The sequence below is a fragment of the Lissotriton vulgaris genome, chromosome 9 (genome assembly GCF_964263255.1).
Source record: "Lissotriton vulgaris chromosome 9, aLisVul1.2, whole genome shotgun sequence".
Taxonomy (NCBI): Eukaryota; Metazoa; Chordata; class Amphibia; order Caudata; family Salamandridae; genus Lissotriton; species Lissotriton vulgaris.
Window position 1 is genome coordinate 716745590 of NC_141697.1, and position 16232 is coordinate 716761821.

General features: G+C 43.8%; 1 protein-coding gene across 6 annotated transcripts in view; it reads left to right on the forward strand.

Annotated features, from left to right (window-relative positions):
• The window catches only part of RELB (RELB proto-oncogene, NF-kB subunit), an 851517-nt gene that overhangs the window by 182993 nt on the left and 652292 nt on the right, over positions 1–16232 (forward strand). For all 6 annotated transcript variants that reach the window (XM_086938449.1, XM_086938452.1, XM_086938450.1 and 3 more), the window contains one exon: positions 5809–6422. In XM_086938449.1, coding sequence (XP_086794575.1) covers positions 5809–6422 — 614 coding nt within the window. The remainder of the gene's footprint in view (positions 1–5808; positions 6423–16232) is intronic.

Here is a 16232-nt window from a genome sequence, read left to right on the forward strand (position 1 = left end):
TTACTTGTGCTGGAGGTACCTCGCTCTGACTGACCCTGGCCCCTCTGACTAACCAGGCCCAGGTCCAGTGCTATGTTGAAAGAGACACTTACAAATACAGTAAAAACACTTACATACAATAGGGTGCACTATGGGTTAGGGTACCTCCATGATTGACATGACCTCTCCTATACGGCCCTAGTACATAATAGGGCATGTGGATTGAAACAACCTTTAAGTCCCTAGTATATATTAGGGCATAGTGGTTTAGAGGCCAGCAGCCCTTCCTGCACTTGCATGTGTGCACTGCTGTAGCCTGAGGTCAGTTTAAAAGCAGGCCCGTGTTGGAGGACTGCTTTTAAAATGCAAATTGTGCCCAATCTTGACTTTTGGGTTTGGGGCACTTACAAATTGATAAACTACAATGTTGGGGCATATTAGGTATCCCCAGCGGTTCCCCTAGGTGTCCCAGGGGCTAGAGGTCAGGTATCTACAAGGAGGTCCCTTATAAAATGAGTGTTATATTCCCTGGGTTTAGTGAAATTGCACATTTCACTGCCTACATTGTAGTATAGTGCTTCCCAAAATCGGCTTGTGTGCTAGGAGCACTGTGAAGTGAGGATCTGCAATATTTTGATATAATCAAAACCCCTAAAGTCTTTCCTATGTTTTCTAGGGGTGGGGGGTCATGTAGGTATAAGGAGGATTCTTATATAGGCCCTGGTATTGGAGAAATTGGCCAGTTAATGTTTCCATTGCAGATCCCCAGCCCATAGGTTAACGTTGCAAGAGGTTATTAATTAATAACTGGAGAAATGAAAGCCCTACAACTAGGATTAAAGGACTCGGAAGAATGTTAATGATAAATGCAACAATGTGGTATTGTTGAATTTATTCTAAAATGTACAGACAAGAAGTTATAAGACGTTCTTGTCTTCTTGTCTGCGAGCCACAATTCAGCCCTTTAGTGCCCTGCCTTGATTTGCCAGAGGTAAGTGGATTGGACTGGCTGTTTGAAGAGGTGATAAATGACCCCTAGAGTTAGGAGGCCTGTCTGGGAGTAGAGGTTTCTGTGCATAGGAATGCCAGAGCCAGGGGGAGGGGTAGTTAACAATGCTCTTCAAGTGAAGGAGACAAGCTTGAAAAATCACTTTCATTTACACCTCTCCTACAGCCGGATGGGGGATTAAGGAGGAATTCCCAGATGTAAGGGGAGTGGACCTAGGTAGATTAAGCCATCCTGTAGGCTGGTTTAGTTAGTTCTGCTCCCTCTGCTGGAAAATCAGCCATGATGAATTTTGGAGAAAATGTGCTCTCTTTGGGAAAATAATGTCATACTTTAGAGGATGTGGTCATACCTGGAGCATCGCCCTGCACCTCATTGGACAGGAGTGCCTTCCTTCTTGACCCAGACAACTTGGAATAAGTATCTGAAAGGGACAAAGCCTCTCAGATGACGCTGCTTTAAACTTTGGAGAAGAAGGGTCCCTGCTGAGGAGTTTGATTTGAACCAACCAGGCCCTGGACTGAAAATTGTGCCTGTTGCACAATCTGGAATTACAATCCTATGGACTACCTTGCTTCAAAAGAACTAAAAGGTGGACTCCCTGCAAGCTGAAAGTTAACAGAGCACACCTGGACCACCAAGAATCTCCAGCCTGGAGAACTACCAGTGAATTTGAAAGGGTTTTGTCCAAGTGGATTGTGGTAACTAAAGTCCATTTCAAGGACCATCTTGGAGATTTTAGACCCTTGGAGTAAGCATGAGAATAATTTTCGAGGACCGGTACGGAGCTATATATTCAGGTAGTGTCCTTATTGATGGGGACAGATATACATTTTCCCCTACTATTAACCCACTTTTCAACATCCTGACCAAACACTCTTAAACAAAACTGTCTACAAGTATGGACGACATGTGACTCCTACACCCTGTAGTTTTATTTAACATTTCCTATACACAGATTTACACACCTATGATTGACTGCCTCTGTGTAGTGTGAATGATGTAAAGTGCTGACACCCTGCACTGGTATGAGTTGCACTATATATCTAATTAAAAGCATCTGCGAGAGTGGTTATGGAGACCTAAGCAGCTCTATTAAAGGGTGGTAGTGAGGGAATCCGTGGCGGAACTTGGTTGTTGAATACCAAGGCTGTCTATCTGATTTCATCTTATGCCTCCTTTATCCACCAACATACTCTCCCTCCACATTATCTCACTCTTCCAGGTTCTTTCTCATCTTTGCTTTCTCCTTTTTCTCTATTTCCATATTTCCCTTCCTCCTTCTGCCAACAACTCTTAATGCCTTTCTCTTGTTCGGTTTTTACAGTCTAATGGTTTAAATAATGTACCGGTCTCTAACAAAGAATACATTTACGCCTCACCTGCAGACACCAACTTAAATTAAGCATCATTAGCTTGCAGCCCACAAAGGAAATGCCAGAGTGGCTATTCTGGCCCTTTCTGCATCGTATATTCTTCCTGAAGAGCAGATACACCCTTTTCTCTCCTTTCTGCAAGACACAAGGATCCCAGCCATCTCCCTTCCCTATGGAAGGGAGAAGTGTGCTTGGCGATTGGTCTCTCCGACTGCCAGGGAACCGCCCGCCATTGTAATATGGCGGGCAGTAATGCAGTCATCAATGGTGATGGGACTGTCAACGACGCGGTGATGTGGCAGTCCTACCACCTTTATAATCACCGCTAAGTTTAATGTGCATGCAAATCCAACATTACCAACCCCAGGTAAATTGCACTACTAGTGCTGAAAGTCCAATGGAGGTACCAATGGACGAGGTGGACTGGCCTCAGTGACAGAGTCACTGTTGCTCTAGTGTGTGCTTCTTCGTATGCCTGCTCGCAAGTCTGGAGGTGAACTGCATGGTTTGTGGTGGACAGGCCTTCAAGGTTAACTCACACTTGCCACGGTTAGGGTCCACCTGCTGGTGCTAAGACACCAGGGCTTCTAAGGTCTATCAGGCCTTCTAAGGTGTAGCATCGGAATGAGCTCTGTCAGGAGTGTGGTCTGGTGGACTGGTCGTGAAGGCTGAAAATGGTGCTCCAGTTCCAAATTTGGCAGCTCTGGCCAGAGTGCCACATCCTCTCCCCTACTGAACACCATACTGCCCCACTGGGAGAAACTGGCACTGCCTTCAGCTACAACCCAATTGTGCTGAGACTCAATTCAAATTATGCATTGGACAAAAGGAAAATGCTGTCTGAAAAAAAGTAACAACACCCTGTAAAAAGCAAACACTGAATGCAAGGATGAGCAAAGCATGTGAAATGTAAGCAAGAACATCATGGTTACCTTAACGGTTTTAAACTCATTATTCCGAAATCAGTGAGTGATTTTGCCTGAAAAGTCCAGGACATGACTACAGGACCAGGAAGGGACCCGTTTCAATGTCCAATGCTTATATCCTTACAAAATGTAAGCAGTTTGGTTTTAAAAAGACCAAATCCCTCAACACAGAGCTGTGATACACATTTTATAGGCTAAACTAATGAAAACAGTTGAAAACGCTCATATTAAACGTTTTCCACTCCACCCCTCAACCAGGTATTGCAGTCCCTTTACGAATGGTGCACTTCCCAACAACGTTGTTCAAAGAAATAAGATAAAAAGAAAGTAGCGCTTCACTGGAAAACTCTGTAAAGCAGTGCTAAGGTGCATGGGTGTAAAACAATCTGGACTGTCGGCTGACCACTCTGTATTGCTTTATTTCGTTATCTAATTATTTTTCTTATTTTTATACTTTTTTCTCTCCGTCCCAAGGTTGTACTTTGAAATAGAACCCTGTGAGAAAATGAGGAAATTTCCAGCCAAAGTGTTTTGCTCGTTTTTGGATCCATTTCACGGGGGAACAAATAAAGAAAAGGAGAGGCAAGAGAGAGTATGTAACAGCTGTTTTTTGAAATCAGCACTTAAGGATAAGCGAGACAGAGACAGAAAGATGGAGGGATAAAGAGAGAGAGAGAGAGGGGGAAGGAGGGAAGCTACCAGAAGCCGAGCAGGAGAAGCGGACACTGTCCTGAGTTTTTTTTCCTTCTCTGCCCTTCCCAGACTGGCCAAGCCTTACTGCAGAATAAGAAAGGGCAGAGGGCGGGGGGTTTCTTTGTCTGCAGGCAGGTGAGGTCACAGGTCAAGTACAGGGCCATTAGGTAGTGCTGACGGAGAGGGGAAATTATTTTGTCCCCTCGTCCCCCCCACCCTTGTCCCCCTAGCCCCCCCCTCCAAAATCTGGGGGGGATATGTCCCCCGCGTCCCCCACACTTCCTACGCCCATGCCCTATACCTTAAACACTACACTGTCCGCACAATCTCCAGACACTACCCTTGCTATATTTCTGTACGTCAGGTACTACTTGTTGAAAAGAGCTCGCTGTAGTCACTTGTAGACCACCTCCGGATGATGGTGGAACTCTTAGCATTGTTGGGTTTCATTATAAACTAGCCAAAGTTGTACCTGATTTCCGCAGGGGCTTTCATTCATTGCTTCCATCCCAAACATGGTGAAGGTCTAGGCCTTTTTTCCGTTGTGAGTCTGGAAAATTCAAGCTATAATCCTGATGTTGTGAGTTCAGTCCTGGATCTTGGGAATGATGTTTCTGAAGTTCTTGATCTCTTTGCCTCATGCATCCTCGTCAGCAACTCCAGAAGGCACATGCTTGTCCTGCGATGGAGCTTGAAATCCCAGTGTGCCCAGCATCAATTGTGGCTGTCAGTAAGTGAAGAAACAGTAAGCTGTGCCAAAGAGAACCATGTCGAGGTGGATAGTAACCTGAATCAAGAACTGCAATGCACTGGCCAAGAACCAGCCCCTTTGAAGTTTTGAGGGCCCATTCCTCCAGCACCAAGGCTGCTACAATGATATTGGCTTGATGGGTGACTGCCCATGACATTGACTTCGCTGTGACATGTCTGTCGGTTCATACATTCACAAAACACTATTGCCTTGATGGCCAGGTCTGACAGAAAATACATTTTGCCCACTTGGTTCTTCAGGATTTTTTGATTTGGGACTCTTCCGTAAACCTTCACCTACTGTTTTTGTGTCTATTTTAAAAGTGATAAATCTGCGGTTACAAGCATCAATCAGAAGATAAGTTTTTTACCTTTGGTAACCCTCTGTGTGATGTATACTCTATCTAACCGCTTATTCCTCTCTGCAGCCCAACTTCCCCATTCTGTGGAGTGATCTCTTTAACATCTAAAGAGGTTCCAAGTTAACGGTCCGCACGCTCTCACCAACAGTTGTATTTTACACTCATGCAGAAGGGTAAGGAAAGGAAAAAAGGCAAAAGAACTGCTGTCTGCGCACAGCGGCAACATGTATTAGCAACTCTGCTCCATCATTTCTTGGGCGGTACAGAGCCAGCATGGAATTGCACCATGCAACCTTTGGAACTATGGAGCATTGCTGAAAAATTCTCTGAATTTAGTCTGCTCCTGGTGGATATTGTAAAATTGAATAATCTGCTGCTGGGCTAGTACACAGCAGAAAATGTGTTACTGAAGGTAAGTAACTGGTTCATCCTGGCTCCTGTGTTGGGAGGGTGAGCATTGAACCCATAAAAGAAGAGATAAACAGGGGAGTGCAAAGGGTGGTAGAGTCAAGTGAATAACATTGAACTGGATAAGTTGGCCAATAACGGTTTTTCTGTCTCTGTGGTAGTATACTTGCATGGTTAGAATTCTATTTGTGATTATGTTAAATCAGTAAACAATGTTTATTATGAGGTGAGCAAAACTTAGCTTTACTTTGCATCATGGTGGATAGTTTGGTGCAAATTGAAATTTCATTACCTCTCTTTTTCTGTAGAACTCATTGCAGAGTTCATTGAAGAAGATACCAGACCCGGCCAAAACTTGTCAACCAAGAGTTGTACTCCTGAGATGAAGAACTTCATAAAACAGGAGGCCAGAGAAGCACATCAACTTCCTACGAGCCACCGAGTGCAAGGGAGTGTTGCAGCAGAAAAGACCAGTCTCCTTGTGCCAAGATGCTCGAATCCTGGGCCTTCTATTCAACAAAACGAGTTCACAGTGTCCTCTAATGGTCAAAATGTTCCAGATATGTGTAATTATACAGCTCAATATCCGGTCACCAATATCAACAAAATGATAAAGAATTTGACGCTCCTGAACCCAACTTCAAATTCAATTCCTCCAACTCTTGTTCCACGGAGTTCAGCACCACTTAGTCATGGCCAGTGGATCCCACACGATAACCCCTCTGCTTCCACGGTGCACCATGCTGTGAATGCTAGCAATGTACTTGAGGAATTTCTTCAGAAGAAGACACCAAAGTTGCATATAAAGGAGCAACCAAAGCAACGGGGAATGCGGTTTCGCTACGAGTGTGAGGGGCGATTCGCTGGCAGCATACTTGGAGCCAGTAGCACAGATGAGAACAAAACTCTGCCCACAATTGAGGTGAGTTTGAGCACATTACATTAGAGTACAATATCCTTGATCTTTATGTTAGTATTTCTTTGTGTACAGTGCATAGTATGGAATGAATCCCCTTTTGAAACTTGATGTGTACTCCAAATCATTATCCATTAGGTACAATTACCTTAGGCTTTACAGATATGCATTCTTGAATATAAAAAAATAACCAGACGAGAACATTGTTTTTTGTATTGGCCAAGTGACTTAATTGGCAGAGATATTTTACTCACTAATGTTTTCATAAAGGAGAGAATGTTGTATCTGTTTTAGTCTAAACCTCAAAGCCAAAGAAACTGGGGGATCGGGGCTTGAGAAAGGGCCAGAATACGTGCCCCTATGTGCAGCTAGCTGAACAAAGAGTATGCTGTTCCAATAGGGGCGTCTAGGTCTAACACGAAGGGGTTTCTTCTGTTAGGAGCAAGGGCCCTCATACACCCTAGAGAGTGCCATGCTTCATCATCAGCCTGAGAAGAAAAAAGGGTTTGGCTTAAGCGCAGTAAGGCAGCGCCACATCTATATATAAAACAAAACAATTGCCAATACTGCTCACACAATTTTGTCATAGAATCAAAAAGTACTTGTATTGACATACCTGTGTATGACCTACTTGTATTGACATACTTGTGCATATTGACTTGACGACTGCATGTTTTGCATTTGATTCATTTAATTGCATTCAATTTAGACTACTATTTGGTTTTCAAAAGAGAAATTCAGTTCCCTAGGCCCACCCTAGTTGTAAATATTTGAGAGGGCCTTGGTAATGAGGACAACCAATTCAGTTCCTTCCACGTTTTTTGACTTTCACTTTTTTCACATACTTCTCCGTTCCCCCACTACTTTGTATGTGTTGATGCCTTGCTAGTTTGATGAATAAGTGTGGGATGAGTGATGCCTTGCTAGTTTGATGAATAAGTGTTTTAAATATATGTAGTTTGTCCCCCTTTTGTCTCTGCCTACACGATCCTTTCCACACCAAACTGTATATATTCACTTTTCTCTTCTAAAGACTCAGATTTCCCTTTTAGCGTTATCCAAGAACTAATAGAATTGTTTCAAATTGTGATCCATGAACGCTTTATGTTGATAGAACAAAACGAAAAAAATCCCCCAAAAATTGTTTGTAGAAAAGAAATAAATTTATTTTTTGAGACATATTGCAGGACTGAAAGAGTGGTCTTTCAAGTTGAGAATCATGAACTCAACTTTTTGCTTCTATGACAAAATTGTGTGAGCAGTATTGGCAATGCTTCATCATCAGGCAGATCCTTGTTGGGCTGGCGCTGTCATACCCAATGGGTCCCTCAGGGGAGCTCTTTGCCAGAAGTCTTTTCATTTTGGCAATCTGAATGGTGGGTTGTGGTGGTTACTTCTGAGTAGAAGTGGAGAGATGGTGTATCAATAAAAATATCTAAATGGACCCAAAAGACTCTTTATTCACTGGGTTCCTTTACTATGATTAAAAAGTAGGGCAAGAGCAGGTTGTCATGAACCTCTCAAGCTCTTAGTTAATGTGTGTGAAAAGTATGGAGTTCAACATGTTTCATGCCTGTTATTGTCCAGAGGATCATGGCATTCCATCTGGACAAAAGGAATCCTTATCTACTCTTGTAGGGAAGGTAGATGTGTGCAAGTGGATTATAGCTTACCCTAAAATATAATATATAGTATTCCTTCTGGATGGACCTAACTGAGCATTCTCATGGCCCCAGCAGGAGTAGGAAAATCATATTGCCCGGCGCCCGAACCATGTTGATATATATGATGGGCAAGAAGATTTCATGCATATTTTTTCCGACGGACAAGTAGATATTAAATTGCGTACATAATACAGGCTGTGGGCACTCTGGGGCTCACAGCCAATCAGAAAGACTGGCAGATAGCTGGAGACGCTTTAGAGGCCTCTGGCAAGTAACTGGCTGGGAGACTGAAACGTCAGTCTAAACAAGCGGCAGTCTCAGCAAGCGGGTGTCTCTCTGTCTTAAGATCAATGGGGTGGACTTGCAGACCCGTGAGGAAGCTGTCTCTATTTTATCACAAGAGGAAAACACAAATATCTTGCTGTTGGTGGCTCGACATGAGAGTGAGGTGAGGAGAAAGGGTGGCATTAATGTTACAAGGCTGATGCCAAGTGAGCTTGTGGCATCAGGGGCGTAGGAATGTTGTTAACTTTATCCTCTCTGGTCACAAAGGGAAGAATAAATGCAAACATGCTGTTGAGAGCTCAATGGATTTCAGTCAAAATAATGGCATTACGGTAGTCCCCAGTTCAGATTCCACAAGAGAAAACAGAGCGTGCTAACTTGGAGTTTGAAGGGGACTGTTCTTTAAGTGGAGCTCAGCTATGCTGCAACAAATATTGTACTAAATTTGGCATTAAAGAATTGTACCAGATCATAAACAAGAATTCCCGTGCTCAATATCTAAACGCCGGCACACATTAGCATTAAATCAAATTAGCAATATGTTTATTTGACCTCATATCATCGTAGATGGTATTGACAGTGGTGGCTAGTGGATTTTAAAAGTGGTGAGGCGGATAGGTGATTTGTAATAATTTCCTTTATAAGACATTGGGATAGAAGCTGCTATCCATTACCTGCAAAGTGCCTGATCAGAGTTGCCCTCTTTTTGCATTGGATGAGGATTGAGGTGGTGAACAGTGAGCCTCTGTATGCTATTACATAATATTTGTAAATACGAAGAGATGTTGAAAATCCAGTGTCCCGAGTCAGTCATCATCGGTGTGCTAATAGAGTGTGCGCCTCGTATTGCACGCAATGTGACATTTCCAACTAGTGCTCTTAACGCCATTGGTGATAATTGTATGCATTTACGAGCTACGATGGAACTGGAGGAATTCTAGCATTGCAAATTGGGCAGTTATCCCGTGACACTCCCCTGGCACAGAATGTCCTGCACGTGGACTGCACAGGATGCATGCAGAAATTCCAAGAGACACCCCAGCACTCTGTAGTAGCAGTCCATGAGCTCCTATTCGCCTCGCAGCTGCCGTACTCCGGTACTTTATCATTGTGTGTTTACTCCTTTTGGAAACCGGCTCACCTTGGTAATATACTGGTTTTAGCAGGTGAAAGTCTGCTTTAAAACATCTCTCTCCCTGTTTTTCGGACTGTGTGTGTCTTAAAGAAAGTTGAAAAATATCAAAACGAACTTTACATGAGTGCACAAACCAGTGATGCACCACTAACTACTAGTCCTCGCACCTTCTTCACAGACTCCATGCACACACTTCGGTTCTTGCTAAGCACCTCAAGTTAGGGTGTTCTGTTATCCCCCTGCTCCAGGGAGTTAAACTATATCAACTACTGAACATGCAATAAAAATAACCATCGACTCTACACTGCCTTACACCAATATATGCTCACATGCAGTCTACTGCTCACATTTTCTCTCTCTCTCTCTCTTCAACACTTCAAGCTAGCTACTGGCTTTCGAGCCTGGGACAGCCACATTGCAAACAGATTACTGAAGAAAATACCCCCTTTGCTGATCTAATACACTGGAATCGAAGCTGGGGACCTGCAGGTGTCTCTTTACTTTGTATGTGGTAGCAGGTGCAATAACCAACGAAACCTCCATACAGGTATCTATGTATGTCATGTAAGTTACAAACAGATCACTGCAGCAGACTTTCGACCTTCGTAGCTCTCCTCCTATCAGGAATGGAGGCTGTAATCAGAAAGTGTCACAGTTTGCCTGTGATCTGATCAGATTTTCTGAAGCTCTATTTAGGCAAAGTGCCCTCAAAGCTTGGGTATGTTACAGTCACATGAAAAATGTTTAGACTGTTGTCCCCCCACCCCCTACTGTTGCCCCTGAACCTCATGCCCAGCTCAAAATCCCTCCCGATGCCTGCACTCGCCCCACCGCAGATTTTTTTTTCTAACTACAGAAATGATTTTCTGGGGATCTCAGGGTCATAACCCCACATTGTCACTGGTTCAGCATCACTTCTAGGTGGCATCAAAGTCTCCAGGACAGGCCCCTGAGGATACAGAGCTGTTTTATTGCATGTGAGCAGAACTCGCCCCTCCCTCCTCCGGTGACCAGAACCTTCTTCAGCAGAGAGACCCAGTATGCAGGCATCTCACAACCTCCATCCCCGGTACTCGAGGGCTGGCCTGACTCTTTTGACAGTTTGAAGTTGTCTCTGATGGAGTTTAGTGGCCTCCAAGACGCCTAACTGTGACTGGCTTCAGTAGTCTGCAGCAAAACTTTCACAGCCGCACGTGTGGGTGTCTGTGCTGACAGATAGATTTCTGCCTTCAGTGCTAAATGTACATGGGTTGGTCAGTGCATTAACTAATAGAGGTTTTATAATGTCTGGTAGTGCATTTCCCACTGATTAACATAACTTTCAGTTAATTTTAATTAAAGCTGTCCATTTCTCGGTCTCGCCTACGCAGCACGCATGTGCTGCATAGGCAAAAAGACCTTTTGCGATCGCTTTGGCTTTTCAGCCAACAACGTGCACGCGTTCCATTGTCTTCAATGGCAAAGCATGCACGTGTGGCGATTTACTTGCGGGAGCGAGCGCTGCCATATTGTAGCAATTATCGCTCCCGCAAGTGAATCGCACAGCCCCCTCCTGCCCCTGCTGCCGCACAAGGCGCGCGCCTACCCCTGCTGACGGCAGCCTGCCGCGCTTGTTTTGGGATGCAAAGGTTGTTGGAACCACCCGTTTGTATGTGGATCGCGATAAGATGACCGCTTGTAAAGTTAAATAGGGACTTTTCAAAAGTCAAAGGGTCTCTTGGGTAAAATGCTAAAATGTTAACCTTTCGTTTCCCTTAATTTCCAGTAAACTGGTCTCTTTATTTCGTGTCTCGTAATCACCTGATAATATTGTAAGTCACTCAAGTGTGGCTGGTAAACTGTTAGATTTCTAAAATGCTGTGCGATCCCCTGAGGTCTTGGGGATATCCTGGTGAACTTTGCATGCTTCTCGGACATCATGCAGAGACCCAGCGGGGCTCTTGCACGCTTTTGAACGCAGAAGTCTGCTGGCCGAATCTTCAGTTTTTCGAGACATTGCTTTCCTGTTTACCTCGTATTGCTTCTGTTTTCTCACCATTCAATAATACAGATTTCTTTTATGTAGTAGTGTTTTTTAATTCCTTTTGTTTTTCTTCCACCGTTTTCAGTTCATCACTAGCGTGACGTTCTTAGTTTCTGCCCTTTTCGTAAATTTTTAATCTTCCTCTATTTACTACTTGCTTCAGTTTTTAAATATTTTATTTCTTTACTCAGTCATTTGACTTCTTGTTCCCTTTCACTCGTACAACATTCCATGTCTAGATTCTGTTTCCCTTTTTTCGTGCACATTTAATACATCCTCATCCCCTTTTCACTGTTTCCACTGTCCGTACCACTTTAGCCTCAGCCCTTGTTATCTTGTAAATCATTTTCACTCATTCGTCTTTCTCCTCAACGGTTCTCTTACATGGAAAATGTTCCGCCTATGAATGTTTTATTGCATTTTTATTTGTATATCACGTCCCTTCTCGCTCACTGGCAGTCTTTTTTGGTCCCATTCATAGCTTGCATTTTTTGCCTCTACCACTTCTTTCTCATACCTCACCTGCTTGGCTTCGATCTCGTCCGTGTCTGTACCCGATTTTCTTTTGTTTTAACTTATTGCTGCGGTGGTGGATACTTCAGCAGCAGCGAGTGGAATACTACAGGGGGAAGTAGGGGTGTGCCGGATTATTTCTCACCTGTAGCTGGGAAACGGCAGTTCATCTCGGCCTTTGAGTCACCGTTGCAAAAGGTCCTAACCCATGGCCCTGGTACTTCAGCTCACTTTTCATGTTTGCAAACTGACCCATGGTCTGGTATTCCCCTAGGTCTATAATAGCAGGTGGTCAGTTAACCTGGAAACGATGTACCATTTGGGCAATAGATAATTGGCGGCTTCATGAGGGTCCTTGGGCAGAGTTATTTAGAAATGGATCCAAAACGTACTTGGTCATCATACTATTTTATTATGACAGTTTTTAATTAACTGCTCCATTACGAGGTCCACATCGGTCTTGGTGATTGGCTTCAAAGTTTTGCCATACTCTGTTAGAAGTGCAACATTTGTGATGAATTCTTAAAGAAAACTCTATTTGTTTTCCTCAAGGAAACACAATTTTTCTGCGTCCTTCTTCCCCTAATTGGTGCCTAGCAGTTAATTAGTAACTTAAGAATACAAAGATGTACTTATATAGTTGATTTGGTTTTCAGCTACTTTAAATATTTGGCTTTCAGTCAGCTTGCAGCTGGCTTGTTTCCAGCGAGCTAAGGGTGCTGCGCGCAAATGAGTCTGGCATGCTCACTATATATTGTTTTTCCCTTCCTTGTATTTGGTGCCCAACTTAAATTGGCACCCGAGGACTCAGCGTAGTGGGCTTAGACGGACCATGACTGCAGTAGAGGCATAAAAGACAAAGTATTGTGTTAGTGGAATTTATTGTTCGAGGACCCTAACCTTTCACTACCTCTAAAAGGAATGTGATGAGCACAGGGCAGTCTGCGAAATTATTAACGGCTGTTATTTTTGTAGCTTGTTAGAGTACATACTTTCTGTATGCATATAGATAGGCTTTGGATCAAAAGGTTGGAATTAAATGTTCACTGCACTTTTTATCCTGAATCCATTTAAAGTGGTCCTTGTTTCTATGGTTCAGAATGAAGACCCATCTTTCAGTTGAGGTTTTGACTTCCTTACTGTGGAGTCCTAGGTTGCTCCAATCCCCCATTACACTGATTTCGCCTAGTATTCACGCAGGATTGATTGAATCCGTTTGACCCACTTGTAATTACTGTAGGTGCATTTCGTGGTTGGACCACGTGGTGTGCCTTTGCAGCCTGGAACTTGTCAGGCAAATCTGCCTTTGCTCAGTTCAAAGAACTGTCAACTTCATACGTAGCACCCTGCAAATAGAAACCCAAGATGTTAAAGCTTTATTGCGCCTCATTAGTGAGGTGAAGGTTGAATAACAAGGGTACTGTTTTATCGAGACCTATTTCTGGGCATACCTAATCTTCTTCTGAGTTACTTAGGCATCTCAAAAGTGGATTTAATTATTTGAAACTACAGAGGCCCTTGTAATCGCTCTTGATGCATTTATATTTAGGAGTAAAGATGAGCCTTTTGTTTACTGATAAACCAGATGCCCACCCATTGAGTCCTTCAAATCTGTCAAGTAGTTTTTGTAAGAAATTGGATTCTTTGGGGTGGCTTACTACCCTTCTCCAGGAATAATCCTAACCCTTGTGGGGAAGAACCCTCAGTCATTACATTAACCTGCACTCTGCCCCTTGTTAGCTGTGCCACAGAGCAAAAAGGCTTAATCAAATATGTGAAGTATTTGAGAACCAAAGCAGCAATAAAGTCAAAATGCAAAACAAAAATGTCAAACCGAAATAGATTAATAAACAAAATAATACCAAATGACAAATCCATTAATTGTAACAGAGGGTGATTTTAAAGATCTAAGTAGGAATAGCAACAATAAGCATAAGCTGCCCATGAGTCAATGGTTGCGGTAGACCAGGCCTAGGTCAAATTTTGATGCTGACTGCAAAGATCAGAGCTCCAATCAGGTTTGTCGTGGTCAGGTTTTACTGTCTGACTTTAGTACTTTAAGGACCAATACAGCACTGCAGTGCAATTTTTAAGCCCCTCAGGCAGGCACTTCAAGGCTTGCATGGTGTCAAGCAGCGGCTAAACAGGTTGAAATCTGGGTTCAGTTGCCGCTGGGCATTGCAGGAAAAGGCCACTTGTAGCTTGTTGTGTATTTGTAATTTAAACAGGACGCCAGCCTTATGACCCTTTGATTCCCATTCCTTTGTCCTGGGTGCAAAAGAGAAGGTCTAGCCTGGATACGCTACTCACATAGTGAATCCGGAAGCTTGTAAGCTCTGACAGCAATGAGTATTTATGGCGAAGTAGATCTGCTTTGTTTCCTTGAGTGTTTAGCAGCTTTTTCTCTACCTAAAGACTTTTTCAGAAATTTTGGAAAGGGGCGTGGGAAATCTTACTGTCCCACTGTAGGACGCACTATTTCCTCACATTTCCTCATCCAATTATTTACTACCCGAGGTGTACCTCCCCCTCAACCATGACACAAGGTGACATAGCTAAAAAAAAAAAAGCCTTGGCATTGCAAATAGTTCTCGCCTTTTGGACCTTATAAGTGTTTAGCCATACAACTATTGATGTTGTAGCACCAAGAATATTCTGCTGCTTAACTAAATACTTATAAGGTCCCAAAAGCTAGACCTATTGGCTATGCCAATGCTTGTAATATATGTAGTTACTTGAAGGTGAAAGACCACAAAGAGTTAGAAAATATTTTGGGGTTTTTTAAGCCACTGTTTTGACCCCGTCCCCAAACTCACTCACCCTGCCTGCCCCGTTTCATACAGCATCACAGTTCCCATGGTTTTTTAGGCACTTCAACCACTCAGCAGACAGCACCTTCTCCAGCCTCGCACACTGTGACTCCTACAACCGCTGCACTCACTCTGCTCTCTTAATACAGTATTCAGGACTTGCTGCCATGGGATTTGGAGAGCAGGGCAGGAAAAGAGGTAGGGCCATAACCTCCCTCTCACAGACTCCAGACTGGGTGAATGGAGCAAAGAGTGCCCTTATTACGAATAGAGAGTGGAGCTGCTAAAGAACGGTGATGGATTAAACCCAGATCTTTTGACTGGGTGTGAGTGTTTGATTGATTCAGATGCTCCGTCCATCACCACATCCTTTTGTACCGCTTTTGGCCGCCATAAGTGTGGCCAGGTATGCTCAGATGCGAGTGCCTTGCTCACTTATTTATTTATTTATTAGGAAGCTTATAGAGCGCACAGCTACCCCCGAAGGGGGTGTCCCGGCGCTACAGAATACTTATCAATCAGAGGGGGGAATGACCGGAGCAGGTAGTACAGAGGGAGAAAGAAATTTAAGGGAGAGTGAACAGCCAGGTCTTAAGTTTACGACGGAACACTTGCTCTGAGTCGATGAACCTAAGGTCCAGTGGGAGGCTGTTCCAATATTTGACAGCAGCCACTCCGAACGTTCTGCCCCCGCTCCTGGCGCGGCGAAATCTGGGTACCACCAGGAGACGTAGGCTGTTAGATCTTAATGTTCTGACAGAGCGGGATAGTTTAAGTCTTGTACTCAGGTAGACAGGACCAGAGCCATTGATGGCACGAAAGGCCAGGATCAGGACTTTAAACTGAATACGTCTGGAGATGGGAAGCCAGTGCAGTTCTTTCCGATAAGCAGCAACAGAGTGGCGGAAGGGAATATTTCCAATTAATCTGGCGGCTGCATTTTGAACCACTTGTAACGTTTCAACAAGGTAGAGAGGGGCGCCTGCATAGAGACTATTGGCATAGTCTAAATGCGACGTGATCAGGGCATGGACAACAGTCTTACGAGAGTCCAAAGGGAGGAAAGGAAAAATCTTCCTGATCATGCGCAGTTTGCCAAAGCAGGCGGATGTCACTTTGTTGATCTGGGCTTTACAGGACAGAGTGTTATCAAAAAGGAAACCCAGATTACGGGCAGACTGAACTGGAATAGGAGGCGGATTCAAAACGGCAGGCCACCAGAGGGTGGTGGGAGGGGCAGATTTTTGGTTAAAAAATAGGACCTCCGTTTTGTCAGCGTTTAGAACCAGATGGTTTGCAGCCATCCAAGAGCAAATATTGCCCAGGCAGTTGCGGAAGTTAGAGAAGTGGTGATCAGAGTGGTCTCTAAAAGAAAAAATAAGCTGC